This window comes from Rasamsonia emersonii, assembly GCF_000968595.1.
Source record: "Rasamsonia emersonii CBS 393.64 chromosome Unknown ctg1118621759996, whole genome shotgun sequence".
NCBI lineage: Eukaryota > Fungi > Ascomycota > Eurotiomycetes > Eurotiales > Trichocomaceae > Rasamsonia > Rasamsonia emersonii.
This window is the reverse complement of record NW_013563291.1, coordinates 1-18,113: the sequence shown is the minus strand read 5'-3', so window position 1 is coordinate 18,113 and position 18,113 is coordinate 1. Positions and strand designations below refer to the sequence as shown.

The 18,113-nt window shown below is 51.4% G+C and overlaps 6 protein-coding genes across 6 annotated transcripts; 4 read left to right on the top strand and 2 right to left on the bottom strand.

Annotated features, from left to right (window-relative positions):
* Nucleotides 1–505: 505 nt before the first annotated feature.
* On the top strand, nt 506–2,343 carry T310_1650 (Uncharacterized protein; the record flags this gene model as incomplete). The annotated part of the gene is made up of 2 exons (XM_013475481.1): nt 506–1,232; nt 1,301–2,343. The coding sequence occupies 2 exons, from the start codon at nt 506–508 to the stop codon at nt 2,341–2,343; spliced, it is 1,770 nt and encodes a 589-aa protein (XP_013330935.1).
* Nucleotides 2,344–3,269: 926 nt separating this feature from the next.
* Nucleotides 3,270–5,328, top strand: T310_1649 (Deacetylase complex subunit Sds3; the record flags this gene model as incomplete). Its single annotated transcript, XM_013475480.1, has 3 exons — nt 3,270–3,698; nt 3,763–4,808; nt 5,244–5,328. 3 exons carry the CDS (start codon nt 3,270–3,272, stop codon nt 5,326–5,328), a joined length of 1,560 nt encoding a protein of 519 aa, XP_013330934.1.
* A 642-nt stretch (nt 5,329–5,970) lies between these two features.
* Nucleotides 5,971–8,410, top strand: T310_1648 (Methyltransferase; the record flags this gene model as incomplete). Its single annotated transcript, XM_013475479.1, has 4 exons — nt 5,971–6,822; nt 7,324–7,719; nt 7,800–8,148; nt 8,370–8,410. 4 exons carry the CDS (start codon nt 5,971–5,973, stop codon nt 8,408–8,410), a joined length of 1,638 nt encoding a protein of 545 aa, XP_013330933.1.
* A 1,146-nt stretch (nt 8,411–9,556) lies between these two features.
* Nucleotides 9,557–11,999, top strand: T310_1647 (uncharacterized protein; the record flags this gene model as incomplete). The annotated part of the gene is made up of 2 exons (XM_013475478.1): nt 9,557–11,829; nt 11,960–11,999. 2 exons carry the CDS (start codon nt 9,557–9,559, stop codon nt 11,997–11,999), a joined length of 2,313 nt encoding a protein of 770 aa, XP_013330932.1.
* A 3,284-nt stretch (nt 12,000–15,283) lies between these two features.
* T310_1646 (uncharacterized protein) lies at nt 15,284–16,689 on the bottom strand (the record flags this gene model as incomplete). The annotated part of the gene is made up of 5 exons (XM_013475477.1): nt 15,284–15,935; nt 16,179–16,266; nt 16,353–16,365; nt 16,528–16,603; nt 16,676–16,689. The coding sequence occupies 5 exons, from the start codon at nt 16,687–16,689 to the stop codon at nt 15,284–15,286; spliced, it is 843 nt and encodes a 280-aa protein (XP_013330931.1).
* Nucleotides 16,690–17,101: 412 nt separating this feature from the next.
* T310_1645 (uncharacterized protein) lies at nt 17,102–18,103 on the bottom strand (the record flags this gene model as incomplete). Its single annotated transcript, XM_013475476.1, has 1 exon — nt 17,102–18,103. A coding segment is annotated over one exon (1,002 nt), but the record flags the coding sequence as incomplete, so codon positions are not given.
* Nucleotides 18,104–18,113: the final 10 nt, after the last annotated feature.

Below are 18,113 nucleotides of genomic sequence, written 5' to 3'. Positions count from 1 at the left end.
AAGCTGCTGCTCGCAACAGGAAGGAGCGGCAGCAACTCTAAGCGGCAGGCGAGGTCTGGCCGAGTGCCAGCCCTTCGCCCGCCCACACGCTGCTCGACGCCTGCGTTTTCTTGCTCTGCTCCCCTCTCTCTCTGCTGTCCGCTGACCCAGTCCCTCTCGCCTGCCTGGAGATCCCTGCCTCCGCTCACCACCGCGATACAAGACTCAGAGCTCATTCCCGTTCTTCTCGTCCGCCATTGAGACCCGTCGGAGGACGCTCTGGGACTGTGCAGGGTCTACCGTGCAGTGGAACGCTCAATTCGGCTGAATCGTCGTCGCGATCGATCCTCTGTCGTTCGTCAAGCAGTTGTCCTCGAAAAGCATTTCCAAGGCCTTCCGATTCCGTTCGATCTCCTGTCCATCGGCGACCGTGTGGTGAAGCAGAACAAAAGAACTGATAACCTGCTGGATGAATGGTCCTGGCGGCGATCGAGGGCACGGTTCCGCTACCTCTGAGGATGTGACTATGCAGTCGCCATCGTCAGTAGTAGCGTTTGGTCCAAACGTGTGTTCTGAGCGTCGTCCAATGTGTCGGGGGGTCATGGATGTTGCCAACAAGCGTGAATCAAGCAGGTCAATGTCCTACTCATCTGCCATCACGTCCCGGTCCAAGCCCGCTGTGGGCATCTCACCTTCACCGTCCACCCCACGCCGCCGTGCATCTCAAGGCTCCTTACGACCGGCCTGGTCTCCTGTCTCCCGCTTCGTATCCAAAGAAACTTCCCCTCTTCAGCTTCCGTCGTTCGAGAGCCTGGGCATCTCGACTTCGATCCCACAAAAAGCCCATCCTCGCAGTCTGTCCGCAGACCATTCTCCTCAGAGATCGCCATTGCGTCCGGGACGGGCGTCCCTCTCAGGCCCGCCCCCGGTCTTCGAGACAGTCCAAGACTCGTCGCGTGGTGACTATGCCACCTCGCTTCCCCTGACCCCCCCAGCAGACGACGACGAGCACGTCAGCTGGAATCCCCAGTCAGACGCCCCCATCTTTGACGCGCACATCAATAATCGCGAACCGAAACCGCAAGGACACATGGACGAGAGTCGAAACCGGCAGAGCAGTTCTCCATCAGAGACGCGGGATGATGTTTATAGCCCCACCGACCGGAAACCGAGCGGCCGTCCACCTGACGAGGATGAAAGAATGGCTGGAGAGCAGTCGGGCTCCTGGCTAGCCAACAGCATTGACGCGACAAGTAAGTTTGATTTATTTATTTTTATCTTTTTGTTTTTGTCTGGTCGGTGCTGACAATACGCTATTCAGTTTCGTCGCTGCTTGTCTCCAATCCCCGCGGGGAAGCCGTCCGCATTGTCTCGCAGACCCTGCCGTATCCCCGCGCTGCAGACCGCTATGTGAAGCTGCCAACGCAGAATGCTGTCTTCGGGTCCATTGTCCAGACGATCCAGGATCGCCTGCAACCGGGACAGTCTCCCTACATCAATGTCACCCATGCGGTGCCGGAACAGTTCAGCCTTTCCAATCTACCCACCTCCCCGCCGAGCACCCCTTCTCATCTGGCACACCGAGACGACTACTTCAACTCCACCGTCTTCTGCAGTGCAACCCCCGTCCCGGCGTACCATGATTTCCGCGGCACCATCCCGTCCGTCCCTTTTCCTTTCCCCGTCGTGCCCCCCTACAGCATCCACATATCTGTCGTCGAACGGTATCTACCTCCGTCATCGACGCAAGAATATCGAGATTTTTTCTCTCACAATCGGCCGTCAATCCTGATGGATCGTCTCATCGAGCTCTCGCCAAACGGAGGCAGTCTGCTCCTGATTTACCCAACAAAGCGCGGCGCGATGACGTTCAAAACACAGTATCTCGGGCCAATCCTCGATCCTCTCCTGCGTCAACTGGTGGTGGTCAACGGGCTGTCGGCCGATGTGGGGCGGAGCCTGGGGAAGTTGGCCGCTGTGAACGGCATGGACGATTTCGACACCATGAGGGCGAATCTCGTCCAGCTGTGCGAAAAAATCAGCAGCCCGTCCTCCCGATTCACGGTGGTGGAAGCCGGGCGAGGCGCTGCCTTTCTGGACCGCAACCTGTGGACGGAATGGTACATCCAGCAGGAGCGGTCCCGAATGAAAGATGTCCTGAGCGTGTACTGGCAAAACGGACGCTCCCTTCCGGGCAACAGCCCGGTATCCTCCAACAGTCTAGTCGTGGCGGATAAGGAGGTGACGTCAGCCATGCTCCTGGGCGAAATCCTCGATGGCATCAAGAAACGACCGTATGGAGACGACGTCGGGCCACGGGAAGGAGTGGAACTGGGTGTCTTTGTGATTCGACGATCTCATTAGGATTGTCATTTTTCTGGCTTGGCAATAATTACGGCGCATGGAAAACCTTTTTCTTATTTCTCTTTCTGTTTTTAGAGCAGAAAAAAAAAACATGTTGAGGGAAATGGGCGGCGCTCAGGGCATTGGGATCACTATTTCATGGGTTCGGTCTTTGGTCTTGGCTGACATAGATATGCTACATTCTATAGCATTGGATGTTAATACCCATAATGTTGATACACAGCTTGATACAGGGTACATAATGAAAACTTTTCACCTATGGTGATTATGACCTTGGTGCATGGACAGTAGATTCGGATGTGTTTGAATAAAGACGGACCACGAAGGACCCACTTTGTGTATCCTCGCCTCAACTCTGCGTGGTATAGCTCCGTTGAGATAGCGATGAACACTCTATTATAACGGCAAAAGAAAAAGAAAAGAATGACAAGGAGGAAAAGCAGGTGAATCCATTCACTGAGGACGCTGAAAGTGTCCGAGATAAAAGAATCCATTCCTATTGGCTACTGTATACACCGCCTTCCATATTGACGGCATTATGCGCAGGCGGTGAGGGCGTTGGCACATGCGGGTGATGTCAGCACGGTCGGGCTAACGTATCTCCGGCACTACACCGCATTGGGCAGACAATCTCCGCTGTTCTGTGGGCGAATGACCGCCGGCACCCGCTCTCCCTCATTCTTCCTGCTTCGGAGCTGGCTGTCTGTGATTACAACTTCCCTTCGTTCAATTTCTGCTCCCATGTAATCCCTTGGCTCTGTGTATTTCCTGGCATCTGCATCTATGTCCTTCGTCATATAACACATTTCCTCGCACTCTACGAGGCATTTTCGGGTATTTTGGCCGAGTTCTCCGAGCACGCCTCTGAAAGCGCCAAACACGCCATTATTCCATCCTGTACATTCTTCCTCATTTGCGTTTGAACCATGGCATACTCTCCGGGTCCACCCTCTCCTCCTGCCGCTGGCGGCGGCCTGAATTCTCGCGCCCGATCGATGAGTCCTCCTCCGGGTGCCGGCAATATTCCTCTCTCCAAACGGGACAAGCGGCGCACTGCTCTGCAGGAGCGCCTGCAGGACCTCACAGCCTCCTTCAGCCAGAATCGTGACACGCAGTTCCGTCAGCAGCTCCATGCCCTCCAGTGCGATATGACCCTCATCAACAATGCCGATCCCTATGCGCCGGGGCCACTGCCCGATTCTGCCGAGGACATTGCGCGCTTGGTTGAATCGACGGTCGGTGGAGGGAAATTCGGCAAGGAGATGGCCAGCCTGTCGGGCATGTGGTATTCTCGATTTGTCCAGGAGATCAACCAGATCAAGGAGGATCGGGATGCAGAAATCGTCGCGCTCGTGGTACGTCTATCCATTCCTGGCAGAGGATCGAGACCCGTACTAACCTTTTTTCCTCCTTTACTAGCATCGACACCGGGAAAACCTCGAGCGCTACAAACACGAATACGCCTGGCGACAACATTTTGCCGCAGAGGAGTTCAAGCAACTGGCCAGCACTCTCCGCGAGCGTCTCGTCCAGGCCATCTCCGGAAAGAAGTCCCGCTTGATGCGGGAAAAGGAGCAGCTCGATATCGCCGACACCAACGCCCTACTCCTGCACCCGAACCAATTCACCATCACCAACCCAGCTAGCCCTGGCGGCATTCACGGGAACCGCAAGACTCGACACACTAGACATCGCGTGGGGCTGGATGACCTGGGCAACGGCATCGGAGATGCAGGCAACAACAAGAGAAAGAGAAAGGCACCGCACGAGGATGACGTTGGCTCTCCTAGTCGAGATGGCCTGTCGACGCCTGCAGAGCGTGCCAAGGCATCGCTGGCACAGCAGCAACACTCACAGACCTACAGCATCCATTCGCTGTTCACCGACAAGGAGCTGGCGGCTCACGCGAACTATGCCCACATTGCGACTGCGCATTTCTTCTCTACCTCCAAACGCAACGACACTTCGGGGACTGCAACGAATGGAAATACTACTGATGCCGAAGAAACAGGCGGCGAAGGAGCAGGCGACGAGCGGGGCACTCCGGGCGGTGCTGAAATGGCGCGGACTGCGAGCCAGAACTTCCACGCGACCCGGTCGACGCGCAATCACGGCAACAGTGGTCTCAACCTCCTGGCGGAGCTGTCCGACAAGCCGGCGACCCGTCCCAATCTGCCGTATCACATCCTTGCCAACCACAATGCGCGCTCGAATGCCAATGCGCCGGCGCTGACATCGCTGATGAATGAGGAGATCGATGATGACTGCCTCCGGATGGAGCGCTTACAGTCGAAGCCACCGAGCTGGATTGACAGGGGTCTTATCGAGGCTCTGGTGGAACCAATGCCGACCGAAATCGACGGGGTGCCGACCAACCCGGATCGGTTCAGCATGCTGCATCCCGACTTCCCGGTGGACATGGGGATCAAATACTATCCAACGACGGGGACGGGCAAGAATGGCGGGTATGAGATGTTTCCGTCGAGCAACGAACGGTCCAGCACGAAGCGGCAGAAAACGTAGCCGGTTGGCTTTTCTATCAGCTCCTACGAGGTTGTCTCGTACGGATTGGTTGTGTCCACCAATTTGGTATATTTTTGTTTCCCACGAATTTAATATACATCTCGAACCGGCGGGCGGTGGCCTTGCTGCATGTACACAGATGGACCATGGCATGGAATTTGGTAGGGTGGGGGAGTCTCAGCGTTGGCGTTTGGCTTAAGGGTGTATTTTTGTTTTTGTTTTCGCATGTTGATAGTTGTCTAACTTGATATGTTTTTCTTCTTTCGATTATCGTACATTTCCTAGTCTCACTTTTGCCATAGACGTGCTCTTCTGTGTTTGCTTTCTACAGTATTATAGTATTATAGTAACTAGAGCTGAATAATACAGAACTGTAGTTACTCTGTACACGCCCTGCAGATGATCAATCCCCAATCTGCGATGCAAATGGCGTGCTCGCCATCCAATCACGTCGCTTCCTGACTAACCCAATCCCGTAATTGAGGTATGATGTCATACGTAATCAATCTCGTTTTTTTTTTGCTGAGTAAAGCGTCGAATGGAAGATTCTTCCTGGTAGAAGAAGCTGATTGATAATATTTGATTATTAAAGAAGTCGCTATATCAGCTAGCACTATCTAGGTGTGTAGCTTGGTGGTCAAGTTAGAGTGTGGTTTATACGCATGCATATCAAATGGACGACAATGCCGGAACAGCCGGGGTTGGGTTGGCAGATCCAATCAATCAATCAATCAATAATCAATCAGCCCCGATCGTCTTCTGCCAGTTACTAGAATCCCCTGGGCAGCACGGCGATCCCGCAGGGCCAGCTGGCGGGGAAGTCCTGCAGCGTGGTTGGCCCGGGTCGATTACAAATATCTCGGAGCGTTTTCTGCGTTTGTAAGCAACGGCGGAGATGGGTGGGAGGAGGCAAACTACATAAACGTGAGTATATAATCCATTCATTATAATCCATTCATTGAGTGTGACTGTCATCTGTGTGGTTTGCGTGGTCTGAGCAGTAAGATTGAATTGAGAAGGTCTCTGTATTGTTTTTTCTTTTCCTTTGCTGTGTCTTGATCGTGCGGATCACGAGTTCCCCTCTCCCGCATCTTTCTACTCACCATGTCAACGACTACCACCACCACTTCGACCACGCTGACCGGCGCTGCTGACCCCAACTACATCCCCCGCGGCCCCGTCGAGACGGAACTGCTCTTCTACGTCCCTCCGTCGGACGGCTCCGTCCCCTTCAACTACGTCGAGAAGCCCCCCGAGGGCCAGCCGCAGCGCAACTACAATGAAGCCGCGCACAAGATCCAGGTGGAGGACATCCGGGGCCACGAGGACGAATACACGCTCGACAAGGACGCCTTCCAGGTGCTGAAGAACGTCCGCTCGGCGACCACCTACGAGACGTTCAACTCGGACGAGGAGATCCAGCGCGTCTTCTACCCGGAGGTCGAGCGCGTGCTGCTCGACAATGTCCCCGGCGCCCACCGCGTCATCATCTTCGACCACACCATCCGCCGCGAGAACCCCAATGCCCCCCGCCAGCCGGTGCATCGCGCGCACAGCGACCAGACGGACCGCGCGGCCGAGTGGCGCGTGCGCCTGCACGTCCCGGACCAGGAGGAAGCCGAGAAGCTGCTCAAAGGCCGCTACCGCATCATCAACGTCTGGCGCCCGCTCAACGGGCCGGTGCAGTCGTCGCCGCTGGCCTTTGCGACCGCCACGTCGGTCAAGGAGAGCGACCTGGTCCCCGTCGAGCATCGGTATCCCCACCGGACGGGCGAGACGATGGGCGTCGTCTACAATCCCGACATGAAGTGGAAGTACTGGTCCGGCATGACAAACGATGAACTGCTGTTCCTCAAGTGTAGCGATACCCAGCCGGGCGTGAACAAGAGGGTGCCTCATTCGGCGTTTAAAGACCCTCGCACGCCGCCGGGGGCGCGGCCCCGGGAGAGCATCGAGGTGAGGGCGTTGGTGTTTGGTTAGAGCTGAAATGGGTGTTGTTCTGCAGGAATACCTCTTTTATATTGTTATGATTATGATGTCATTGTACTTTACATACATAACAGTGCATACTATCTGAATTCAAGATACGAACATAGCGAGTATATCTATACCTAGGTTTAACTGCAACCAGGCTATTCTTACCTCTAATTGGCGGAACCTTCAGCCGTACAGTCCTTTCACCATCTAATACCGTGGAAGTTAAGCGATAATTCTGACGTACCTCACCCAGAACTCTTCTTATCGAAACAATACTGGATAGAACATTTGTAAGCAAGTCATAGCCTCTACGGCTGTGCTTTCCTGACCTACTGTTCATCGTAATGTCGACGCAGGTCGAGACATGGACATGGTTTAATATGGCCAGCCGGAAGAAAGGCACCTAGATAGGTAAGATATAAACCTAACGAACAATGATCCGTGCTGTCTGATTGATGCAAACTTTCTTCCTGGTTCCAGAACTTCATTCAAAGTCAAGTCAAGGAAAAACGATCCCCGGTCTGCCCGATGTTGCTGTTGAGAACGGCCTTCACCAGCAGACCGACCTTTAGCTGTCCTAGCGGGGGGTTGTTTTTCACTGTTTCTGCCTCGTTCTCTACTACCAACATGACCACCGCCAGTTACACCCTCACCATCAGCCAGGCCGTCAAGAAGAACCACCGCGAGCTGGAAGGCTACCACAACGCGATCGTCAAGTCGGACGATCCGGACGAGCGGATACGCTTCCAGAACCAGTTCACCTGGGAGCTAGTCCGGCATGCGGTCTCGGAGGAGCTGATCGTCTATCCTGCGTTTGAGAAGTATCTGGAAGATGGAGCGGCGATGGCGGAGAAGGATCGTGCGCAGCATCAGGTTGTACGTCACAAACCCCGAAAACATATCTATCAGAAGATCATCATAATAATGATGATGATACTGTACTGTATGTACTACAGATAAAAGAAAAACTCAAACTCTTCCAAGACATGAAAGAATCCGACCCTTCGTTCACACCGACCGCAAACTCCCTCATGGCCACCCTCTCCAACCACATCAAGCAAGAAGAAGAAGTCGACCTAGTCAAGCTAGAGGACGTCCTAGCCAAGAGCGAGAGCCTGGCCCTAGCGCGCCAGTTCGACCGCACCAAGATGTTTGTGCCCACGCGCTCGCACCCGGAAGCACCCTCCAAACCGCCCTTTGAGACGGCGTTTGGCCTCATGACGGCGCCGGTGGATCGGTTGAGTGATCTTTTGTTTCGCAAGTTTCCGGCTGAGTCGATTACGTCGAATCCGTCGCCGCAGGGGAGTACGCAGTAAACCAGAGGTTTGGGTTGGGTTGAGGGATGTTAGGCTGTGAAGGGAGGTCTGCTGGTGTTGTTTACTATTATTGTATGTACTGTACGATTAGTCCTGTTATTAGTCCTGTTATGATATTGTTGCATTCAATGGCTGTAGAATTAGCATGTTTGACTGAATCTGCATTGATAGCCTTATTGAGAAATAAATAAATAAACTAAATAAACATAGGCGTAAGATCCATGAATAATGAAAGAATAATGAAAGAATAAAGTAGGATTGATAGCAATAGCAGTGCCAGTGCAGGATCAGATCAGACTGTTTTCCCTTTTTGGCAACACAACACAACACGCCATTCCTCTTCTGTCTACACTTCCCTCTACGGAGTAGTGGACGAACTGTCAACAAGCAAGCAAGCAAGCAGTCGTCGCACATCCTTTAGTACTCTCGCAGCATACCTCCAAGGGAAAAAAAAAGGTCGACACAAGTTGACAGAAGCTAATAGCAGCTATGAACCCACTCGTGCTGAGCAACACAGAAACAACAATGAGACTTCCTGAGTGGTCGGAAACTCGGAGCCACCGCCAGAGCGCGGCGCTTAAATCGGTGAATCATACCTATGAGATGCCCAACAGCTTACAGAGTAGCTAGGTACAACGCTAACTTGGGTAGCAGGTGATTAATGAAACAGCAGCTATTAATACTGGATACAGGGTGTTATTATTAGAAGCAAGCTGCAAAGCTAGCTTCAACCTCAATCTCGTTGTGATCGACAGTTCGACAGTTCGATACATGTGCCTAGTTAACTTAACTCTGGTTTGTTGCAGAGTAATTGCTCTACACTGTACAGCACCTGGGCTAACTGATACTAGGACGCTAATTAGAAGGGGTTCGAATGGGTTTTTTTTTCAGCTTTTGTTAACCATGTCATGTCGACTATATCACACGCCGTACTGCATACGCTGACGCTGACACCCCGAGGCTGAGTGAGGATAGCCGCCGACTTGCCCACTAAGTACAGTTTAAATACAGTATTCCCAAAAACGGAATGATGGGTGACTGTCCTAGGAGCAAGTGGTCGAGTCGAGTCGACCCCTCCTTATGATAAGTGGGCAACAGACTACTTCTAATTCTGAGATGCCAGGTCGAGAACTGATATTATTCTACTACACTTTATTATCCAGTTTGTTGTGATCAACGTTCTACTATATTAGTTCTGTATCACGGATTGGATCTTCTGTCCTACAGTGTACTTTACCTAACTTCCTGTCGACGACTGTCGACACATGTCCTCGCCATCAACACGCTGTGCTTTCTTCAGTACAGCATGCTAATAACAATAAGCGCGGTTGTTATCCTGCTGTCTCGTGTCGTGATTGCTCATGTTTCTACATAAATATAAGATGGAAGCTATTATTATGGTGCCCGTGGCAGGAGACAAATACGCAGATGATTTTCCCCTGCTCGAAAGCGAGGGTCAAGTCCAGAACGAGAAAGACTCGTCTGCTGCTCGACGGCAGGTCGATTCGCACGCTACAAGACGCGACGTGTTGCGGAGGCAGAGTGATTTCGATGACATCGGAGATGAGAACCCAGTTTCGATGTCGATGTCCCAGACCACGGGTTTAGTTCCTGGATATTCTGGTATGAAAGATGGATCGACTCTGTCGCAGTCTTCGACAGGTCCTACAGCGAATACGTTGCCCCGGAAATCAGACTTGCGATATCTAAGCGGCAATTCATTCCTTCTCCAGATGATCAGTCCGTCAAGTCTACGACGATCGCCGCGAAAAGAGCGATATTCCACCCTGCATGAGCTCGACGATCTGCAGCAGCAGGATGCCGTGACGGTCGATATTTCATTTCTCGAAGGACCCGGGATTGCAAAGCCTGTTCCCTCCAACCTTTCTTCTGAATCTGCGCCACCGTCCAAGGATACTGGGACAGGGCCTGGCGCTCTCCGAGTCAGCTCTGCCTTTTTGCCCTGTGATCTCGGTGAGACGGTACGACAGTACGGACAGCGGCTGGCAGACGACAAAAACATGATCGTCTCGGTGAAAGAAGCCTCTCCGACGGTCGATCTCAGCACGCTGGAAGGCTCCAAGACGAATCTCGGCCACGAAAGCTTCTACTATCCGTCTGATCCGGAGCAGCCCAACTGGAAGCCGTTTTCCATGCGAAGTCCCTACATTGCGATGCTCATCTTCATCTCGCTCGTCCTGGCCGCGGTGCAGGAATACCTCTTTCAACGATCACAGCAGGGCGACGGCTTGATCCGCTACGACGAGGTGTCCGACATCCCCGCGGGCGAGTTCTTCTGCTGGAAGTATCTCCCAACCATGGTCATGGTCTGCTTCGGTGTCCTGTGGCAGATCATGGAGTACGACATCAAGCGCCTGGAGCCGTACTACCAGCTCTCGCAGCCGACTGGCAACACGGCCGCGAAAACGCTCAATCTGGACTATGTCACCATGTGGGCGTATTTCGTGCCCGTCAAAGCGATCCGCTATCATCACTGGACAGTAGCAATTGTCTCGGTGGGAGCCGTCCTCGCGACGACGGCAGCCCCGTCACTGCAAACCGCGTCAGTAGCCCCGGTTAAGAACCCTCATTGTCGTCCGGACGGCGCGTGTCCCGGTGATTTCACGTATATCGTCCGGATCCACCCCGTCTGGTCCCGTCTCGTGACAGCGACACTTATCACCGTCGCCATCTTGGCCGTCATTCTCCTCTTCCAGCTGCGGAGAAAGTCCGGCCTGCTCAGCGATCCCAAAGGCATCGCGGGCGTGGCTTCCATGGCGACCAAATCACACATCCTGACCGATTTCCAAGGCATGGACGAAGCGACGCACGACGAGATCCACAAGAAGCTACGCCATCGCCGCTACGTGCTGTACAAGTCCAGCATCTGGCAGGGAGAATACATCAAGAACACTGCCACGACGACGGAGAAGTTCGCGGGCCATCGCAAAGTCGAGAACCCGCTTCCCATCATCCTCCGCCGCGGACCCGGTATCGCCTTCATCGTCTTTCTGGCCGTCTGCTGGGCGTTGATCCCCATCGTCACGTACACGGGCGCCAACGTCCTCGTGACGAGCGCTCCCTGGCTCCCGATCCTTGTCGCAGCGGTGATCAAGCAGCTGTGGACGACGCTCGAATCGGCAGTCAAGATGCTGGAGCCCTTCTACGTGCTGTCGCAGGGCAACGCGCGGCCCGAGGTCACGCTGACGCTGGACTACCAGGGGATTCCGTACGGGGTGCTCCCCGTGCGCGCGCTGCTGAACAGACACTACCTGGTGGCGCTGGTCGGGATGGGGTCGATCCTGGGGGACGTGCTAACGGTGACGGCTTCATCGCTGTCGCTGTCGCTGCACGACGAGACCGTCTCGTCGTTCATCGCGTCGTCGAGCCTGTCGACGATCATCACGGCGTTCCTGGTGTGCGCGGGCGCCGTGACCTGGGCGCGTCGCCGCCACCCTTTCCTGCCGCGGCAGCCGTCGACCATCGCGTCGATCCTGGCCTTCATCCACCAGTCGCGCATGCTGGACGATTTCGTGGGCACGGAGCGCTACAGCAGCGACGAGATGCGCGCCATGCTCGTCGCGCGCGGCAAGCGCTACGGCCTGGGCTGGTTCCGGGGGAGAGACAACAAGCTGCACTGCGGTGTCGATGAGGAGCCCATGCTGAGCCGGTATGTGCATGGCGTGAGCTATCGAAGGGCTCAGGCGCCGTGGGAGGAGGATGTCTGACAGACAGGATGAGAGATAATTTTACGTCTTTCATGTAAATAGGTAGATATACATACTAGATATGCTAGATAGTAAATACAACATGATACCCAGTTCTGAACCAGTCATTTAATCATTTGCACGGAGTAAGTAATTATTTCTTGTATTATGTATGTTACATTACTACTCCCCAGTGTTTGCATATCTGCAATCAATCAATCAATTCAATCAATCGACAACTAACTACGATCGATCATATCTGCGTATAAGAAGCGTTGACCACTTGTCGGCATCGGTACGAGCAATCTGTTGCTAAGAAAGGGGGCCTAACAAGTTTTTTATCCCCTAAATAAATAGTTTATTTATTTATTTATTTATTTATTTATTTATTTATTTATTTATTTATTTATTTATTTATTTATTTATTTATTTATTTATTTATTTATTTATTTATTTATTTATTTATTTATTTATTTATTTATTTATTTATTTATTTATTTATTTATTTATTTATTTATTTATTTATTTATTTATTTATTTATTTATTTATTTATTTATTTATTTATTTATTTATTTATTTATTTAGCAGAAAAAAATTATATTTAAACTAGCTAGTATTTTTAAAATTTAATGTTTGTTTTTTACTATTTCTATTTATAAGAAGTATGCCGCTAAAAGGCAGGACTTTAGCTATTCTAGGAGTTATTAGCAAAAAAAAAAGCAATATACTTTAGTTTCTTTAGCACTTATGTTATAGCTATACTAGCTTATCCATCTTCCTCGTCTGGGCTGTACTTTTTCCAGAAGACTACTGTTCAGGGATCCGTGTCGCTAGCAGCCTGTAAGTAAACTATGTATGCATCACCATCACCGTCGCCGGAGCTGGTCGATCCAGCGAAGCCTTACTTAGTTACCTAGGTGGAGAAAACGTCGTTGGCGGGAGTGGAGTGGAGGTCCAGTCCGAAGAGAAGAAGAAGAGGACGAAGGGGACGCTGATAGCGTAGCTGAAGACACTGAAGGGTATGTACCTATTGACGCTTGTTGAGGCCGTCCGCCTGGGAGAGGTGGGCATGGCGCCGGGCTTGACGGTGCAGACGGGTTAGGATGCCGGTGGCAAGGACGGCAAATAGCAGGAAGGACTTGTTGATCTTCAGAGACATTTTAGTGACGATGCGCGTATATACATACGTATATAAGTGTATACATGCAGATGGTAATATATATAAGAGTATGTAAGAAGAAGAAAAGAGAGTTCCCTCGTCAGAAAAAGAAAAGGACAATAAAAAATCAATCAATCAATCATTTGCTCGTGGCCGGCCAGCCAACCCATCCATGTTCCATGGGTAGCTGTAGCTGTGATGGACGCAATCCCTGGTTCGGGGAAAATTCTCAGAGATCTAGATGGTGGGAACTGACGATAGATATCTAAGGACATCAGTGACGTGATTGGGTAGGTATTCTATGTACTGTATGTACATACATTTGATGGGCCTTATCTACCAGGTTTTCTTATCATTGATTGATTGGGTTTCGGTATGACGAATGATTCCTAATCATCGACATTGCTTTCCACAGTGCGGATTATTATTAGATCTGATCTAAGATCATAACCACGGCGTTTCCAGCTAGAAAGCTCATTTCTCCACGTTATTTATTATGTATTAGGTATATATTGTATCCGTGATTTTTGAGAAAATCCATTTTTAGATCACAGATTTTTCTCATTGCTGATTTAATGGCAAAAAAAAAAAAGAGGAGTCAGCCGATTATAGTGTAATCCTAATTACTGAAATTAATCCAAACAATCGAGAGAATAACAAACCAATCAAGTATGGAATATGGGTTTCCAGGGGATTTAATCTGAGTGGCTGATTTACCAGTTAGGGATATGAGAAAGTCTATTGTTATGATGTATGTAGATCACCAGGTCCTTACTTACGTTCATTATACAAATCTACGAGCACATCTCAGTTTAAGGCGAGTATCACACCCTCAGATCAGAGGCACAACATGGATTCTTGTCTGGGTTGTTCGACTAGCCTACTCGTGCATGCATCACCGCAGACTGCCCGGAATGCATTCCCAAATATCTCCTGTTGAGAAGCTTAACTGTAGCATCATTGTTTTGACAGTTTCACTCCCGACACTCGAGGTAGGGATTCAATCCGTCAGAACTAAGTAGAATCCTAACGGGCATAGCTTCCATGCTTAGACTGCACAATAACAATGCTGTCATTATTTCCCTAGGTAGGTACCTGACAGGAGGTTAGGATCCAATCCGTCGGAATTAATTAAGCAGAAGCTTAACCATATAGCTTTCATGCGTAATAGAATAGTGTCGTTTCCGTCAGTGTTAGGATCTACTGGATCTACGGAAAGGAGCAAGTTTTAAAAATTTCCTTCTGGGAATTTGCAACTTCGTGCCTAGAATAATGGGGTTTTGAATCCGTCGAGTCCGACATAGGTAATATTCCCCAGAGTTAGGGTTAGAGTTACGCGGAGATTCGCAGGCGCGGACGACCGCCCAACCCAATCGGAACGGAACAAGCATCTCTTGACGCCCGACAACGTCAACATTCCTTCATTGCAAGACGACATCAGTCAGTAACTCATCGGGTGACTTCCCAGGCCGGAATGGACTATTATGGACCATTTCTGGTGTCTGTCGTTGCGGAACTTTGGAATACGGGGGTGAAGGTACTGGCATGGTCGAAGAAAATTTCCGAATTGGGCATTCGTATATAATATTGAGCTTGTAGGATTTCTTCTCACCACATTGACAAGTATAAATAAGCTGAGATGCTCGCTGGGCTGGGTAAATGTCACTGCATGCTCAACATCTTCTAGAAAATTTAATTTGGTAAAAAAACACTGTCCACTACTCAGTAAGTCCCCTCAATCAACCCCCGCGGGAGATGCTTCAGCTAATCTCTGCATTCAAAGACAACAAATCTCCTCGACTCTTCAACATGACTGGATCTGCGCCGATGACCATTCCACCAAGACAGTCAGCATGCTGGCACTGTAGGCAGACGATGAACTCCTCCACCCACGTATGCGCCACTTGCAACGTCCCTGCTTTCCAAGCCTGCCGCACCGCTGACTGCAGTGCTCATGCGGCGAGACACAACCCCACTTGAGGTTCTTGTCCGACTCTTTTCCTCGGCTGTGTTCTCTGGGCCCTTCTCCTTTCACTGCCAGGTCTTTTTAGACTTTTAAGTCTTGGTGCTGTATGGGAAGAAGGGGCGAAGGGCCGACGCGGGGATTGATCTGGGATATCATACATTTTCCTTCGGGTGCTCCTTCCATGAGAACTCGCACAAGTCACTCGATTTTGTATGATAAAGCCTTTTCATAATCACATATTGGACGACGTCTATCTATCTATTAGCCCAGATACCATCCCGTAGCCACCGCTCACGCCTCGATACTCGCTATACAGCGGCGAAGCCGGTCTTTATCAGTGAACAGCGCGTCATACTCGCTCCGTGAGCAGCACCATTGCTGAAATTCCCGAGGAAAGAAGCCGGCATGCTCCCAGTCAATAACCGCCACGACCTCCAATGTTTGTGGGTGCATCAAAATATTGTGGTTGACCAGATCACCGTGGCAGAAGACATAGTCCTCGTCGGCAGACTCCTTCGAGACCCACTGAGGTCGCTTGTCGTACTCGAGCACCCACGGCGGTGGGATAACGACCCCGTTGAGCCCCGTCGTGCGTGATGTCAACCCCTCGAGCTGGGGCAACACCACCTCCTTCACGTAGCGGTCAGCGTTGGCGGTCGCTATGGCCTGGCAGGTGCTGCATTCCCCGCCAGTAGTAGTGTTATGCTTCCGACCCTCTGGCATCCAGCATTGATATATGACTTCACTGCACAGGGCCCCTCCCAGAAGCTCAGTCTCGATATATGCCTGCCCTTCCTCGTCCGTCCCATAGGACAAAAGCCTGGGCACCGCAATGGTCGTGTGCTTCGAGACGTAATCCAGCGCCGCGGCTTCGTTCCGGAGGCGCTTCTTCAGCATCGATTCTCCCTGCTCACTCTCCCTTTTTCGCTCGCGCTTGATGAAGCTGGTGCTGGTATAGCCATAGGTCCTATCTGCTGTTTCATAGAAGAGCGTTTCCCGCGCCGCAGTCGACATGTTCGTTCCGTTGGCAGTGTTTGTTTGTTAGAAGCAGTAACTGGGCTTGCAGGAAGAGAATAAAATGATCAAGTCTGAAGAGAGAGTCGAGAGTAACAACTGCCCCGTGGCTTTATTTTAAGGTATTATTGGGAAGACAGTGCGGAGGAGTTTGGAACAGGCTGAAACGCACCCATACTTCGCAGTGGGCCATCCCCACGGATGAACCACAAACGCGGAGAGAGTACGTAGGTTACTTTCAAATGCAGCATCAATAAGAACTATAAAAAAAAAGAGAAAGATTTTCCTAGTAATTTATGGCTTTAGCATAATGTGTTCTCAAAGAGCTTATCCCATTGCCACTTACCATTTTTGGTTTGCTGGCGTGGTACATTATTATTGAAAGATCCACCTCTATTATTGCCTGCTGATTACATTTGCAGTCTAGATTAGGTAGCAAAGGTAGCAATCAGAGAGGTCTTCTTCTTCTTCTTCTTTTTTTCAATTAAAATCATCCCAGTCTTTCTCTACTAGTAACCAACCTGAGCAAACACTGGAACCAGCCTTAAGCAAGGAGGAGGATAATTGCAGAGAACAACATGAGCGTTTGTAAACCATCTATCTGGAAAAATGGAATTATATATTTGTAGTTATCAAGAAGCCATTTCACAAAAAAAAGTCATAACATACTCTTTCTTAGCCATGACCAAGGATTCTAAGGGGTTCTGTGCCCAAAAAAAAGTAGAATACCTAAAGTTCAAATCGCTCAGATACCTATGTAGACTAATTAATCGGATATGTTTATCTCATTCACTTCCTCTTGATGTCCTTGATATTCCTTTTTGTAGACTGGGATGCTTTTTCCTGATTGTGCCCTTCTTACATACGTATGTTTCATATCTGTCTACTTTGTATACTCAGGCAGGGGGGAAGGGAAACAAGGCTTCAAAGGAAAAAAATGGATGAATATATTATTTTTTTTCTAGAACAAGAAAATCAAAAGGTAAATGACAGAAAAGGACAGGATAGAACAGGAGTCAACAGGACAGGACAGGCATTAATATTAACTTGTCTTCCTTTCTGGCTTTGCTTTGCTTTACATATTATTTTACACTCTCAAACGAGAGCAAACAGCATGCCCACGATGCCCGCTGCAGCTGCCAGCCAGAGGCTCGACGCCGCCGAGGCCGAGGGCGTCGCTGCGCCAAGGAAAGGAGTCAGGCTGGTCGAGGCCTTGGGCACGTATGGCACCGAGCCAGAAGGCGCGACGCCAGTCGGCGCCACGGCGACGCTGGTGGCGAGCGTCGTCGGTCCAGCAGCCACGCCGGCGGGGCGAGCAGAAGCAGAAGCAGCGCCAACACCAGCACCAGCACCAGCAACAGCACCAGCACCAGCACCAGCGGCGGCAGCAGGGGCAGAGGTAGCTGGCACAAGACCGACAGTCACGCTCGTTCCCTCCGTCACAGTCGTGAAGGCCAGCTGAGGCACGGTGTAGCTGGTCGACTTGTACACGATGGTCGTGCAAGGCACCGAAGCAGCGGCGGCAGGGGCAGGAGCCGGGGTTGTAACAGCACCGGCACCAGAACCAGCTGCAAAGCCAGAACCAGCGGCGACAGAAGAAGCTCCAGACGAAGCTCCAGACGCTCCAGACGATCCGGCAGAACCGGCAGACGAACCAGCAGACGATCCAGACGAGCCAGTCGAGCCAGTCGAGCCAGTCGAGCCGGTGCTGCCAGAACCAGAGCCAGTGCTACCGGTGCTGCCAGTCGAGCCAGTCGCGCCAGTCGAGCCAGACGATCCGGCAGAAGCCCCCGTGCTACCAGTCGCAGATGGCGTAGGAGGAGAGAGAGTGATGGTCGACGGGATGGCGCTGACAATGGCCGGGTTGGTCCCGACGTAGCCGCTGCAGATGCCGGTGAAGTACGACAGCGCGGACTGGACCTCGGACTGGTCAGCGCTCCAGGACTGGATGCACTGGATGACGTTGTTGGTGAAGTTGGAGGACGGGCAGTAGCAGCTGCTGTCGCTGTTGGACTTGCAGTTGGCCGGCAGCCAGGTGTTGATGCACTTGGGGACGACAGACGGGCAAGAGGAGCTGAGGCTGCTGCCAGAGCCAGAGCTGCCGGAG